Source organism: Pelobates fuscus, chromosome 2, assembly GCF_036172605.1.
Source record: "Pelobates fuscus isolate aPelFus1 chromosome 2, aPelFus1.pri, whole genome shotgun sequence".
NCBI lineage: Eukaryota > Metazoa > Chordata > Amphibia > Anura > Pelobatidae > Pelobates > Pelobates fuscus.
The window spans coordinates 181,974,387-181,990,105 of NC_086318.1; the positions used below are offsets into that span (position 1 = coordinate 181,974,387).

The 15,719-nt window shown below is 46.5% G+C and overlaps 1 protein-coding gene across 1 annotated transcript in view; it reads left to right on the top strand.

The window, feature by feature from the left end:
• Positions 1-15,719, top strand: part of LOC134586245 (CD109 antigen-like) — a 368,983-nt gene that overhangs the window by 272,966 nt on the left and 80,298 nt on the right. Inside the window, exon 14 of the mRNA XM_063441738.1 lies at positions 610-792. Within this exon, the coding sequence (XP_063297808.1) occupies positions 610-792 (183 nt within the window). The remainder of the gene's footprint in view (positions 1-609; positions 793-15,719) is intronic.

Sequence of the window (15,719 nt, forward strand, 5' to 3'; positions counted from 1 at the left end):
CAAGAATACACATGTAAAATCATATTGGGACCCTATTCTTTCTGATATAATCTGGTAATCACAGACCCATTACAATGTCAAATTCCAAATTCAAGAACTGTGCTTCTCAAGTTCCACACTGGCAGCAAATGATAAATTAAAGTATTTTTGATTGATCTGATGCATAAACTACATTGCCTGATTACAGCTATCCGACCACACCACAAGCAGAGAAATATTCTGTAGCTCTCAAAATAAAGTCAATCAGTTGTTCCTCTTAGTTATTATTATTATTATTATTATTATTATTATTATTATTATTATTATTATTATTATTATAATACACTAGTGACTGGGTAGCTATTTGTACCACAGAGCCATTTTCACCTACTGTGCTTATATGTCAAGAATGTTTAGTTAGAATTAAATGTGTGTTGTGTTTACCTTTTGTTAATGCTTTGGAATATATTGTTTCTATATAAATAATTGTAATTGTAACGAAGGTTGTCTACGGTCAAGGGGTAAACTGACTTAAAAAATAAGTTTCATGGTTAATACTGATTTCATAAAACATTTTTACATAAACATGAAGACTGTATTTTGTGAACTTTCCGATTTTCTTTTTTATAGGTTATGGGTAAAGGAGTAGTTGCTGCTGGAAAGAAAACAAATGCATTATTTACCCTCACTCCAGAACATTCATGGGCACCATCTGCTACTCTGATTGTTTATGCATTGGATACTAATTGCACATACTACAATATTGTGAAAACCTCTGAGATAATTTACATCGAAGGCAGTTTTAATAACACGGTAAGATTTAGCTGATAATATGAAAAAACAGGAGTTTTATAACTAGTTGGTGACTAGGATAGTTAATTTCTGGCACATTAACAGTTTATTGACTATAATTTCAATAGTCCATTGAAGGGACTGTAGAGGAGAGGTAGTATAATTCACAGTATCTCTGCTGGGTAACAGGAACAGCATAAAATAATCCAGGCAAATAAATACAGCATACAATAATCCCGGTAGCGTTATAAGAATCCTTTCTTCCCAAGAACTAGATGACACATGGTCAACGCTGGGAGTCAACTGAGCTTTTAATCACAGGTCACAGTATTTATGGGATTCCCCATGCAAGGGGTTTCCCTACTGACATTACAGGGGTTGTACAGTAGGGGACTACATGGGGGACTTAACAACCTGGACATTTCTCCCATCATGCACTGCTGTACGAGAGGGATACTCCCACTAGAATATGCAGTTAAGTGGATTATCCCTCCGTGCAGCAGAACTGCCATTTTACATGAAAATATATAACTTTTATATTATTCATTATATTTAAACGACTGAACATTCGGTAGATAGCTGGGGTCTGAGTGCACACTTCGTGAAAGTACCGCTCAGATCCCAGCATAACTAACCGAACGCCGCATGAAATACACATTATTTCCAAGTTACATTCAACGTGCCGATTGACAATAGGGGAACAAACTACAGAAGGACCGGGGCTCCCGAACGGCTTGGAAGTCCAGCGGTATTCGTGCCGTTGAGTAGCCGATTTTAGTTCCAGGCACTCGACGACCAAATACCGCTGGGCTAACAAAGGATCCAAGATGGCCGACTGCCGCGTGGTCGGTAGCCGAACGGCGGCCACCCTGAATCTCTCTAATTACCGATGGCAACAATGTTTCAATCTTTAATGGGAGCCTCCTGTGTGTGGTCTCCCATTCGGTAGTTTGTTTGTTTCACGAACAGCGCTGAAATTCACTGTTCGTGAAACTACGGTATGAATGCTGGTGGCTCCATGCCGCCAGCATATGAATGCTCTTGTTCGGTATAATTACAGTAATCGGTATATGCTTGGTTCTTCCTGCTTAAAGAGACAGCAATACATTAATAACAATTATAGTTCTCAGTGGCTAGTTTTGCCACAGGGACATATTCCCTTTCTGATGAAAAGAGACTTCTACATTTGGAAAATGAGTCACTAAACAAGCAAGGTAAAAATTCCAACCACTGAGTGGAAGCGAAGGACCTGTGCTTTGGGGGAAATATATTATAAGAGGTTCCCTGCACATAAGGTGCTCGTAGTATAAGACAAAAAACAAGGGTGGAACAGCGCTACAATAACTGATCACAAGGGGGCTGCACACCTGTATAGGAAGGTAACCCTCAAAACCTTCAAGGATAAATCAAACAAACAGAACAAAGGATACAGGTAGCACCAAAATAAATACAATATTGTGGTAAGTAGTCAAAAGTTACCAAGTAAAAGATAAAAATTTCCTTTTGAGGTTATAAAAGTCTTCAAATGTTGAATAAGATGTCTCCGGAGTGGTATCACACATCAATGGCATATGCAAAAGAGAGAATAGGAGACAAATATTAATAAAATCACAATGCGTTTCGCCCTATTAGGCTTCTTCAAGTGAGATTTTTTTTTTTTTAATCTCACTTGAAGAAGCCTAATAGGGCAAAACACGTTGTGATTTTATTAATATTTGTTGAAAGAAAAGTAGGATTTTTAGACTACCTATTTGCTTTGGAGCAGTCTTTTTATACTATTATTTAGTTTTTTATTTTATTTTATTTGTACTTGGCGCAACCTATTTTCCATACACATCAGGTCCATCACCTAAAGTATCCTAGGTGGGGATTGTTCCACCCACGCTGTTACCATAGAGCGGTTTGTCTGCTCCCAAAATTGTAAGTATATTTCATCTTACTACTACTTATTTGCAAATATGGAGAGCAGTATGGGCCTTCTTTTTCTTTAATTGCATGTAAACTACACAACAACTACCGTTTGAGGGATATCCTACAAGTGGGGAGTTGAAATACCACTGAAAGCTGTTTTACCAAGAGGTGGTTATAGCTCTGAAAAACGTGAGTTGGCAATTTTTAGTTCTACGTTGTCTATAGTCCATATACTTACAATACTGCACTATTGGTCTCCTATTCTCTCTTTTGCATATGCCATTGATGTGTGATACCACTCCGGAGACATCTTATTCAACATTTGAAGACTTTTAAACCTCAAAAGGACATTTTTATCTTTTACTTGGTACCTTTTGATTACTTACCACAATATTGTATTTATTTTGGCACTACTTGTATCCTTTGTTCTGCTCATAGTATAAGCAATGGGAGTTTGAGTACTAGGATAAGTCGGACAATTCTACTCATATATCAACTGATCCCCACAGAAAAGTATGGGAACTGATACCTGTACGATTGTGTAGCTGTAGGGTCCTGGGTTACTGTACGTCCTGTATCAGGAAAACAACATTGTGGTGAATGTGCGTATTACATGCATGATGATATGACCCCCTGTTTTTTGAGGGGGGGGGGCAGGGCGTTGGAGGATTAAGGATCCCTGGGCTTGAGGTCTTTGACTGGCTTGCGGGAGAAATTGTGGTAACAGTGTAGACCATGTAAGTATATGTGATGGAGTGCTAGTATAAATGGCTGAGTAATGACATTACCCGGAAGTAAGGAGGGTTTAAATAAAAACGTGGTAGGCGTATAGAATTGTTATGATAAATGGTGCATGTGCGTATGGCCTAATGCCTGTAATATGAGGACCATAAGGAGCATGGTTGTCCATATATGCTAGTACACAGTTAGAAAAGCGTAACATAATATGGAGATTTGACAATTTACGTGCGTAACCATCAATAATAACAAGAAAACATAACTGAACTGCAGGGGACGTATTAGGACAGTTAGTAACAGGCTGAACACATTCGAAACAACCTGGTCATAACATGTATTCTAGGGAACAGTGTAAAATCTAACAAATGGGTGCTATGATTATAGTGGCCACTAGATGGCATCATGTAACTGAGATAGATGGAGCGATTGGTCCAGTAGGAATTGTGCGAATGGAAACTACCGAATGCGAACAAAACAATGAACAGACAAGAGTGAGTGAACTGACTAAAGTCCTGCATGGGAAAAAGTACAGAATGATCGGTACATATGAAAGGAAATGTGCAAACGGAAATTGGCCTGTTCAAGCAGACCCACGGTTCGTGAAATTGCAGGACCGGAAGCACACGCTTGACCCGGAAGCTGTGGTAAGGTGAGAGATCTGCGACATCTGGTCTAAGTTGGCGTACTGGAACTGGAGCAGCTAGAGCTGATCTGGCCCAGAGGGTATTATTATTATTGTTAATATTATGTTATTTATATAGTGCCATCAAATTCTGCAGTGCTTTACAATGGGTGGACAAACAGACATGTAGTTGTAACCAGACAAATTGGACACACAGGAACAAAGGGATTGAGGGCCCTGCTCAAGGAGCTTAGATGCTAGTGGGAGTGGGGTAAAACGACACAAAATGTATGATATATAGATAGGAGGAGATATATATGTATGTATATATATATGTATATATAATAAGGCACAGCCTTTAATTGTGGGAGGAATGTATATAAGTTATATAATCATCATACTAGACTTAATTCTATAAACAACATGACCTCTGACTATGACTCCTCTGACACCGACTCTGGAAGCCAACTTAACCCTCCGGAGCCCCAACCGCAGACTTCCAACTCTGGAACAGGCCCCAACCCAAAGGGTATTCTTAAAAAAAAAAAAAGGGGTTAATTTTAATTTTTTAAGACGTTATTAACAGGAAGTCCTAGCACAACTAACTCAAAATCACAAGTACTTAATCTGTCTTCTCCTACCTTGGACCCCGATCATTTCAGTGTTCTAGGAAAGGGCCTCTCCTTTGTACCAACCCCGCCTTTTGATAAATTTGTATGGATCACGGACTTACAACTTTTTGCGCGTAAACTTGCTTTACATAAGTTTCATAATTTACGCACAGAGTGAAAATCAAGGCACCTAGGCCTTACATATAAGGACTATCAATGTATGACCACTCTCCTGTCACTCTTGGACGAGAACGACAGTGATGTGATTCAAAAATGTACTGAACTTAAACCTAAGAATCGCTATACCCCCAACTTGGCAAGCTTTAGGAACATTTGGGAACTGTTCCTGGAGGCAGCCAAACATGTAATTGAGAAGATCAGTCTAAAATCCCTTAGCTTTCAATCCAATGATAACATCTCTAGGAGAAAACAAATGGCGCTAAGATCACTCCAAGAGGATATGGGTCTTATTATCAAGCCAGCAGACAAAATATAGTGTTGATGGATGCCGATAAGTACATCAATATGGCCCAGAAAATACTAGGCGACTCTGAGACTTATAGGGTCCTAAAATCAGACCCTACAACTGAGTTCTTATGTAAATACAAATAGATCCTGAATGACGGCCGCAGTGGAGGGTTGCTATCGGGTCACAAATACAAATTCATCTTGAATCGTCACTCTAGAATAGCAACCTTCTACTGCCCTCCAAAGGTACACAAAAACCTGGAGGACCCTCCAGGATGCCCCATAGTGTCAGGGGTGGAGAATCTCACCCAGAATGGCAGTCTCTATATCGACAAAATCCTGAGACCATTTGTTGAACAACTCCCGTCATATATTAAGGACACCAAGCAAGCCCTTAACTTCTTCACTAATCTGAAGATCCTGAACACAGTCCACCTATGCAGTCTGGACGTTGAATCCCTATATTCATCAATCCCTCATGACAGAGGCATTGAGCATGTGAAGTTTTTCCTTGACCTAAGATGTGATGAACACAACGCACACACTGCATTCACTGTGAGACTTTCTGGGGTTTATCCTGACACACAACAATTTTCTGTTTAACAAGAAATTCTACCACCAAGTGAGAGGGATGGCAATAGGGGCAGCCTGTGCCCCCTCATATGCTAATCTCCACTTGGGTTGGTGGAAACAATGGATAAAGACCCTTTTGACTATGGCACAATACCTTAAACTGTGGCATTGATATATTGATGATATCTTAGTTGTGTGGCAGGGAACCCCAGAAGAAATCAATTATCTGGTCTGCCTTCTAAACGTAAACAGTGACAACCTTTTTACATCAGAATTTGGGGGACCCTCCCTCTATTTTTTGGACCTTACGATTTCTATCATGAATGAGGGCACACTACAAACAACCCTCTTCAGGAAACCATCAGCCTCTAACTCCCTACTGCAGGCATAGGCAACCTTCAGCACTCCAGATATTTTGGACTACACCTCCCATGATGCTTTGCCAGCATTATGGGTGTAAGAGCATTATGGGGGATGTAGTCCACAACATCTGGAGTGACGAAGGTTGCCTACCCCTGCCCTACTGCAATGGGAGAGTTTTCATCCAAGAACCTTGAAACAGGGGATACCTGTGGGGCAATACCTATGGCTACATAGGAATTGCAGTGACATCTCTGACTTCAAAACAAAGGCCCAATAACTGAGTCAGCAGTTCAAAGAAAAGGGATATCCCAACAAGTGCCTCAAAAGGTCATATAGAAGGGCATTGGAGGGAGACAGGAGTGTGCTCTTGTCAGATCACTATGTGAGGACACATATACAAGAACAGCAATCAATTCATATGATAGCCACATACGATTCAGGATGGCATGAGGTCAAGAATTCTATTCAGAGATTCTGCCTGATTTTGCTTAATGATATACACCTGAAGGCAGTCCTGGGTCCACATATCAATTTAACAACGAGAAGAGGACATAATATATGTGATATTTTGGTCCCTAGCTATTTCTCTCCCAAACCACAATCATCTGGTACCTGGTTGGGTAATCCCCCGGTCGGTACTTATGGGTGTGGGAGATGCGTGGCTTGTAAATACATCCTGAAAGAATCCAAAAGCATCATTAACAGTGTGGGTCAACTCACCTACAAGATCATAATTTTTTTCAACTGTAATACTGTCAGGATCGGGACAGGGATCCAACACGCAGAGTACAAACAGTAGCCAGATACGTATACCGGACCTTAGAATGGCCGGACTAACGTAAGTAGTACAGTATAGAATGGTCAAAGACAAGCCGAGGTCGAGGGTAACAGAAGACAGGTAAGCGAGAGACAAGCCGAATCAAGGGTAACAGAGATAAGCAGAGTAAGGTAAACAAGCCGGGTCAAAACCAAAAGGGATAATAGAATACACAAGCACTGAGTGACTAGAACAAGCTAGAACCACGACAGGGCAATGAGCTAATGAAAGAAGCTCTGTTAAATACCCTGTTCAGAGCAGTAACCACGCCTCCGAGGCGTCCTGATTGGTCCTGCAGCAATTGAGTGACAGGTCGTTCCGGAGGAGTGTCCTGATGACAACTTCCTGCCTAGATGCTGTAAAAGGCAGTCACTCCCTCGCGGCCGGCCTTGCATGACCGGATAGACCGTGGGAAAGGGAGCCATCAGGCCGTCTGGATGGAGGAACAGCTAAGTCTCTACCTCTTTCGTAGGTAGAGACCGCAGGTACCCTGACAGTACCCCCCCTCTCAGATACGCCCACCGGGCGGAATACACCAGGGCGAGAAGGGAATCGAGAGTGAGGTACCCAACTTCTCTCCTCAGGACCATAACCCTTCCAATCGACCAGATATTGCAGTTTCCCCCGGGAGATTCGAGAATCAACGATGGAATTGACCTCATACTCCTCCTGACCCTCCACCTGAACTGAGCGGGGAGGGGCGATCGTGGAGGAGAACCTGTTACATATTAATGGTTTTAGCAAGGAAACATGAAATGAATTAGGAATGCGTAAGGCATTAGGCAACGCTAAACGATACGCAACTGGGTTAATTTGAGACAGTATCCTGTAAGGTCCAATATATCGAGGAGCAAACTTCATGGACGGCACTTTTAACCGAATGTTTCTAGTACTTAACCATACTCTATCGCCTGGAACAAACACCGGTGCTGCCCTTCTACGTTTGTCAGCGTGTTTTTTAACCAGCGTAGAATTGTGCAGAAGGATTTGTCGAGTTTGATCCCACAACTCTCTTAAATTGGCAACATGAACATCCACCGACGGTATCCCTTGAGAAGAAGACTCCGAAGGAAGGATGGAAGGATGAAAGCCATAATTCAAGAAAAAAGGGCTAGAATGCGTAGAATCACAAATGAGATTGTTATGTGCAAACTCCGCCCAAGGAATCAAACCGACCCAATCGTCCTGGTGTTCTGAAACGAAACAACGTAAATATTGTTCAACTTTTTGGTTAGTGCGTTCCGCAGCTCCATTGGACTGAGGATGATAGGCAGAGGAGAAATTCAATTTGATGCCTAGTTGGGAGCAGAATGATCTCCAAAAACGGGAAACAAATTGGGAGCCTCTGTCAGAGACAATTTGGGAAGGTATCCCATGCAAACGGAAAATCTCCCTGGCGAATATCTCCGCTAATTCGGGCGAGGATGGGAGTTTAGGTAAGGGAATGAAGTGAGCCATTTTAGTAAATCTGTCTACCACAGTGAGGATGACAGTCTGCTTTTTAGAGATAGGCAAATCAACAATGAAGTCCATTGCCAGGCAGGACCAAGGCTTTTCAGGAACCTCTAAAGGGTGCAGAAATCCGCATGGAAGCGAATGGGGTAGCTTGGTCTTGGTACAAACTTCACATGCCCCGATGAATTCTTTAATATCCTTGCGTAAGTCAGGCCACCAAAAATCTTTAGAGACCAGCGTATAGGTCTTGCGGATGCCAGGATGCCCAGCCACCTTGCTGTTATGGAGACAGCGTAGCACCTCCAGTTGGAGAGCGGCAGGAACGAAGTGTCGATCCCCAGGAGTCTGTTTGGGTGCCAAATGCTGAAACTTCATGATCTCAGAAAGCAATGGAGAGTGAATCCTGAGATTCGTGTTCGCGATGATATTCCCCTTAGGAACTATGGAGGACAGAAGTGGTTCAGTTATAGTGGATGGTTCATATTGACGAGACAAAGCATCAGCTTTAGAGTTCTTAGAACCAGGTCTATACGTAAGTACATAATTAAAGTGAGTGAGGAACAAAGCCCAGCGAGCCTGCCTGGCGGACAAGCGCTTAGCCTCCCCAATATAAGACAAGTTCTTATGATCCGTTAGGATAGTAACAGGGTGTAGTGTCCCTTCCAGTAAATGTCTCCACTCCTTTAAAGCCTTAATGACCGCTAACAGTTCCCTCTCCCCGATGTCATATCTGCTCTCAGGCCCAGAAAATTTTTTAGAGAAGAAACCACAAGGGTGTAACGGTTTATCCACCCCTAACCTTTGAGACAGAACAGCCCCAACTCCTGTCTCAGAAGCATCGACCTCGAGCAAGAAAGGCAGAGTCGTATCAGGATGAACTAGAATGGGAGCTGAGGCAAAAAGGTCCTTGAGAGTCTTAAAAGCACCAAGAGCTTCCTCAGACCAGAACTTAGTATCAGCCCCTTGTTTGGTCATATTGGTAATAGGCGCAATGATAGAGGAGTAACCCTTAATGAAGCGCCTATAGTAGTTGGAAAAACCAATAAACCTTTGGATAGCCTTGAGTCCTTTGGGCAAAGGCCAGTCTAAAATAGATTGGAGTTTACCAGGATCCATTTTAAAACCTTCCCCAGAAATCACGTACCCAAGAAAGTCTACCTGAGACTGATCAAAACTGCACTTTTCCAATTTGCAGTATAGACCATGTTGCAGAAGTTTGTGTAACACCTTTCTGACCTGTCTATGGTGAGTCTCAATCTCCTTAGAGTGTATTAGTATGTCGTCCAGGTAAACAATAACACAATCATGCTGAAACTCCCTAAGTACCTCATTAATCAACTCTTGAAATACTGCAGGAGCATTGCATAGTCCAAATGGCATAACCGTGTATTCGTAATGGCCATACCGGGTATTGAATGCCGTCATCCACTCGTGACCTTGCTGGATTCTCACCAAATTGTAAGCCCCTCTGAGATCTAACTTGGTGAAGATTTTGGAGCCCTTAAGACGATCAAATAACTCGGTAATCAGTGGGATAGGATAGGCATTTCTGACAGTTATTTTATTCAAGCCTCGGTAATCGATACAAGGTCTCAGCGTGCCATCCTTCTTCTTAATGAAAAAGAACCCCGCCCCGGCCGGAGAAGAAGACCTCCTGATGAATCCCTTTTCTAAATTCTCCCGAATATACTCCTCTAGAACCGAGTTTTCCTGAACAGACAAAGGATATACATGGTCCCTCGGAGGCATAGTCCCGGGTAGAAGCTTAATTTTACAGTCAAATGACCTGTGTGGCGGCAAAGAATCGGCATTCTTCTTGTCAAACACTGCCCTTAAGTCTAGGTAAAGGTCTGGTATTTGTCTTTCTGTGGACTGAGTAGGATTCTCCTGTATGTTAATATTAGCTAATGGAGAAACCTTGCACAAACACTGATCCTGGCAGCCCTGGCCCCACGAGAGTATCTCCCCTAACTCCCAATCAATAATAAGGTTATGTTCTTTCAACCATGGGTACCCCAGAACTATGGGAACGGAAGGAGACGAAATGAGCAGAAGAGATAAATTCTCCACGTGTAGGATACCAACATTTAACTCAATGGGTATGGTCTCACGAAAGATAACAGGGTCTAGTAGTGGTCTACCATCTATGGCCTCAACGGCCAAGGGTGTCTCCCTTAGCTGGGATGGGAAATTGTTTTTACTAGCAAAGGCTTGGTCGATAAAATTCTCAGCAGCACCGGAATCTATCAAAGCCATAGCCCTTACTACTTCCCTCCCGCAAGTTAAGGAAACTGGTAGCAGACGCCTGTGATCTTTATAATTAGGAGTAGAGGACAAAATAGAAACACCCAAGCCCTTCCTCTAGAGAGACTTAGGTGCGAGCGTTTCCCGGGCGGTTAGAACAGTTCGAGAGTAAATGACCCTTAGCTCCACAATACATACACAAACCCTCTCTTCTCCTGTACTGTCTTTCCTCCTCAGAGAGGCGGGTATACCCTATGTGCATAGGTTTAGGAAGCAAAGATACCGTGGAGTCAGGACTTGGAAAAGCGGGGGCTAACCTAAAAGAAGGTCTCCGGTTCCTCTCTCGAGTGTTCTGTCTCTCTCTTAAACGTTCATCTATACGAGAGATGAACAAAATTAAATCCTCTAAATTCTCAGGGAGTTCTCTGGTAGCAACCTCATCAAGGATTACTTCAGATAAGCCATTCAAAAATACATCCATATACGCCTGCTCATTCCACTTGACCTCTGACGCCAGAGACCTGAACTCTAGTGCATAATCCACCAGTGTTTGGTTCTCCTGTCTCAGACGCAACAGTAATCTGGCTGCATTAACCTTTCTACCTGGAGGGTCAAATGTTCTTCTAAAAGCAGCTACAAAGGCGTTATAGTTATAAACTAATGGGTTATCTTTCTCCCATAATGGGTTGGCCCATCTCAGAGCTTTCTCAATAAGTAGGGTGATAATAAATCCTACCTTTGCCCTATCTGTAGAATAAGAGCGAGGTTGCAATTCAAAATGGATACTAATTTGGTTTAAGAAACCACGACACTTCTCAGGAGCCCCACCATAGCGTACTGGGGGGGTAATGCGAGAAGAAGCATCCACTGTGACTACCTCTAGACCTGAACCGACAGGAGAAACAGGGGTATTACGTATCTCCTCTGGTGGGTTATTGGCACGAGATAATAGAGCCTGTAGCGCAAGCGCCATCTGATCCATTCTGTGATCCATGGCTTCAAACCTAGGATCAGGAGAGGCAAGCTGACTGTTTGTACTCGCAGGATCCATTGGCCCTGTCGTAATGTCAGGATCGGGACAGGGATCCAACATGCAGAGTACAAACAGTAGCCAGATACGTATACCGGACCTTAGAATGGCCGGACTAACGTAAGTAGTACAGTATAGAATGGTCAAAGACAAGCCGAGGTCGAGGGTAACAGAAGACAGGTAAGCGAGAGACAAGCCGAATCAAGGGTAACAGAGATAAGCAGAGTAAGGTAAACAAGCCGGGTCAAAACCAAAAGGGATAATAGAATACACAAGCACTGAGTGACTAGAACAAGCTAGAACCACGACAGGGCAATGAGCTAATGAAAGAAGCTCTGTTAAATACCCTGTTCAGAGCAGTAACCACGCCTCCGAGGCGTCCTGATTGGTCCTGCAGCAATTGAGTGACAGGTCGTTCCGGAGGAGTGTCCTGATGACAACTTCCTGCCTAGATGCTGTAAAAGGCAGTCACTCCCTCGCGGCCGGCCTTGCATGACCGGATAGACCGTGGGAAAGGGAGCCATCAGGCCGTCTGGATGGAGGAACAGCTAAGTCTCTACCTCTTTCGGAGGTAGAGACCGCAGGTACCCTGACAAATACGATGGGTCTTGTGTATCTATCGTCATAGGCGTGCGCAGCCTATTGCATTAGGGTGTGCACCCTAAAGCACAAGCACATGTCGCGTATATATATGTACACACATATATATACACACACACATTGGTGTGTGTGTGTGTGTGTGTGTGTGTGTGCGAGGGTGCTGTTAGTGTGATGTGCTTGTGAGGGTGCTGTTAATGTACTGTGTGTGAGGGTGCTGTTTGTGTGTGTGTGTGCACGCTTGTGAGGGTGCTGTTAATGTACTGTGTGCAGTGGCGGCTCTAGACTTGGCGAGGCCTTAGGCGAAATTCATACATGAGGCCCCCACTAACACCATTATTGGAAAAAAATTGCAGTTGACTTGTGTGTGTGTGTATATAAGAAGCTGTAGATATATTGAAAGGAAGCTTGCAGTATAGAGAGAGTACTGGATATAGAGAACTAGTCTTTGTATACATAGTTGCATTGTGCATTTACCTGTGTGTACCTGAGAGTGTGTGTCTGGCAGTGAGTATCTTTGTATATGTATGTATGTTTCCCTGAGCATGTGTATGTTTGTGTACTGGCCTTTGGCATTAAGTTCATGGCGACGCTATGTTTTATGACAGTGTGTACTGTGTAGAATGATTGCCTTTAGGGGGTGACAGGGTGAGTAAAGGAGTAACTGTGGCAGGGTGAGTGTAAAAGAGCAGGAGGGTGCCAGAGTGCGCAGAGTGGTGCCCGTGTGTTTAGAGGGAGCGATAGTGTGTATGGAGGTAGGTGACAGTGTGTGTGGAGAGAGGTGACAGAGTGTGTGGGAAAATGACATAGGGGGTGACAGGGTGAGATGGGGTGGGGGTGGTGATGGGGTGGGGGGGTGACAGGGTGAGAGGGGGTGACAGGTGGGGTGGCAGGGTGAGTGACAGGGTCAGATGAGGGGGGTGACAGGTGGGGTGGCAGGGTGAGAGGGGGCGACAGTATTAGGGGATGACAGGTGGGGTGACAGGTGGGGTGGCCGGGTGAGTGACAGGGTCAGATGTGGGGTGAGAGGGGAGGAAGGGTGAGGGGGTGGCAGGGTAAGAGGGGGTGGCAGGGTGAGCGGGGGTGGCAGGGTGAGAGGGGGTGGCAGGGTGAGAGGGGGTGGCAGGGTGAGAGGGGGTGGCAGGGTGAGAGGGGGTGGCAGGGTGAGAGGGGGTGGCAGGGTGAGAGGGGGTGACATGGTGAGGGGGGGTGGCATGGTGAGGGGGGGTGGCATGGTGAGAGGGGGTGGCATGGTGAGAGGGGGTGACAGTATGAGGGGAGTGACAGGGTGGGGGTCACAGGGTGGGTGACCGAGTAAGAGGTGGGGTTTACAGGGTTACAGGGTGAGAGGTGGGGTGAGAGGTGGGGTGGTAGGGTGAGAGGTGGGGTGGCAGGGTGAGAGGTGGGGTGAGAGGGGGTGGCAGGGACTGACATGTGGGGTGGCAGCGTGAGAGGGGGTGACAGGTGCGGTGGCAGGGTGAGATGGGGTGACAGGTGGGGTGGCAGGGTGACGGGGTGACAGGTGGGGTGGCAGGGTGACGGGGTGACAGGTGGGGTAGCAGTGTGAGAGAGGGATGACAGGGTGAAGTGGGGGGGGTGACAGGGTGAGGGGGTGACAGGTGGGGTGGCAGGGTGAGAAGGTGGTGAGAAGTGGGGTGGCAGGGTGAGGGGGGGCGACAGGGTGAGATGGGGTGAGGGGGGGTGACGGGGTGAGGGGGGGTGAGGGGGGGCGACAGGGTGAGATGGGGTGGCGACAGGGTGAGATGGGGTGAGGGGGGCGACAGGGTGAGGGGTGTGATGGGGTGAGGGGTGTGATGGGGTGACAGGGTGAGATGGGGTGAGGGGTGAGATGGGGTGACGGGGTGAGATGGGGTGGGGGTGGTGATGGGGTGGGGTGAGGGGGGGTGACGGGGTGCGACAGGGTGAGATGGGGTGGCGACGGGGTGAGATGGGGTGAGGGGGGCGACAGGGTGAGGGGGGGTGAGGGGGGTGACGCAGTGAGGGGGGTGATGCTGTGAGGGGTGTGATGGGGTGAGGGGTGTGATGGGGTGAGGGGTGAGATGGGGTGACAGGGTGAGATGGGGTGACAGGGTGAGATGGGGTGGGGGAGTGACAGGGTGAGATGGGGTGGGGGGGTGACAGGGTGAGATGGGGTGGGGGGGTGACAGGGTGAGATGGGGTGAGGGGGGTGACATGTGGGATGACAGGGTGAGGGGGGGGTCAAAATGTACCTTTTTCCCTGGTGGTCCGGTGGGGTCAATCTGTCCCTGGTGGTCCAGTGTCCTGGATGGCTCCCTGGTGGTCCAGTGGGCTTTCCGGTCTGCAGCTCCGCCGGATGCAGAGCTGCAGACCACATGGGGAAAGTCTCGTGATCTCCATTCAGAGCATTGCCGTGGTAACCCGCGGCAACGTTCTGATTGGCTGGAGATCGCGAGACCTCAGTCTGCAGCTCACACCCGGCGGAGCTGCAGACTGAGGCAGGCTCTCTCCCCAGGCGGCCTGACAGGAGGGGCCTCGCACCCGGCGGCACCATGAGCAAGCCGCCAGGCCCCCTCCTGTGTCGGGTCCTCGGTCATAGACCGAGAACCCGACATGTCAGTCTGCCCTCAGGCGATTTAGGCGGCCGCGAGGCCCCTGACTGCGCGAGGCCTTAGGCGGCCGCCTAAATCGCCTAATTAGAGAGCCGCCTCTGACTGTGTGTGAGGGTGCTGTTTGTGTGTGAGGGTACTGGTAGTGTGCTGTGTGTGTGTTTGTTAGGGTCCTGTTAGTGTGCTGTGTGAGGGTACTGTTAGTGTGCTGTGTGTGTGTGAGGTCGCTGTTTGTGTGCTGTGTGTGAGGATGCTGTGTGTGTTTGTGAGGGTGCTGTGTGTGTTTTTGAGGGTGCTGTGTGTGTTTTTGAGGGTGCTGTGTGTGTGTGGGTGCTGTGTGTGTGTGGGTGCTGTGTGTGTGTGGGTGCTGTGTGTTTGGATGATTTGTGGGGGTGGAGGTGGGGGCAGATTAGTTAATAAAGATCCCCCTCCCTTCTTACCTTATGTAGGGAGGGGGACCGTGCTGCTGCCTTCCCTGGTGGTCCAGTGGAGGTGGGGGAAGATTACTTAATATCCCCCTCCCTTATTACCTTATGCCTGGGAGGGGGGATCCTTCCTGCCTTCCCTGGTGGTCCAGTGGAGGTGGGGTCAGATTACTTAATATCCCCCCTCCCTTATTACCTTATGCCTGGGAGGGGGGATCCTTCCTGCCTTCCCTGGTGGTCCAGTGGAGGTGGGGCAGATTACTTAATATCCCCCCTCCCTTGTTACCTTATGCCTGGGAGGGGGGATCCTTCCTGCCATTGCTGGTGGTCCAGTGGAGAGTGAACTGTAGCCTGTGGGGCTAGAGTTCACTCTCGCGAGATCTGAGCGTTGCCCCGTCAACGCTCAGATCTCGCGAGAGGAACCCGGCAGAGCTGCTGGCATCTGACATCTGAATTTGTCTCCTGTCTGAAGGTAATCTGATGGGAGTCAATGTGTTTAGATCACC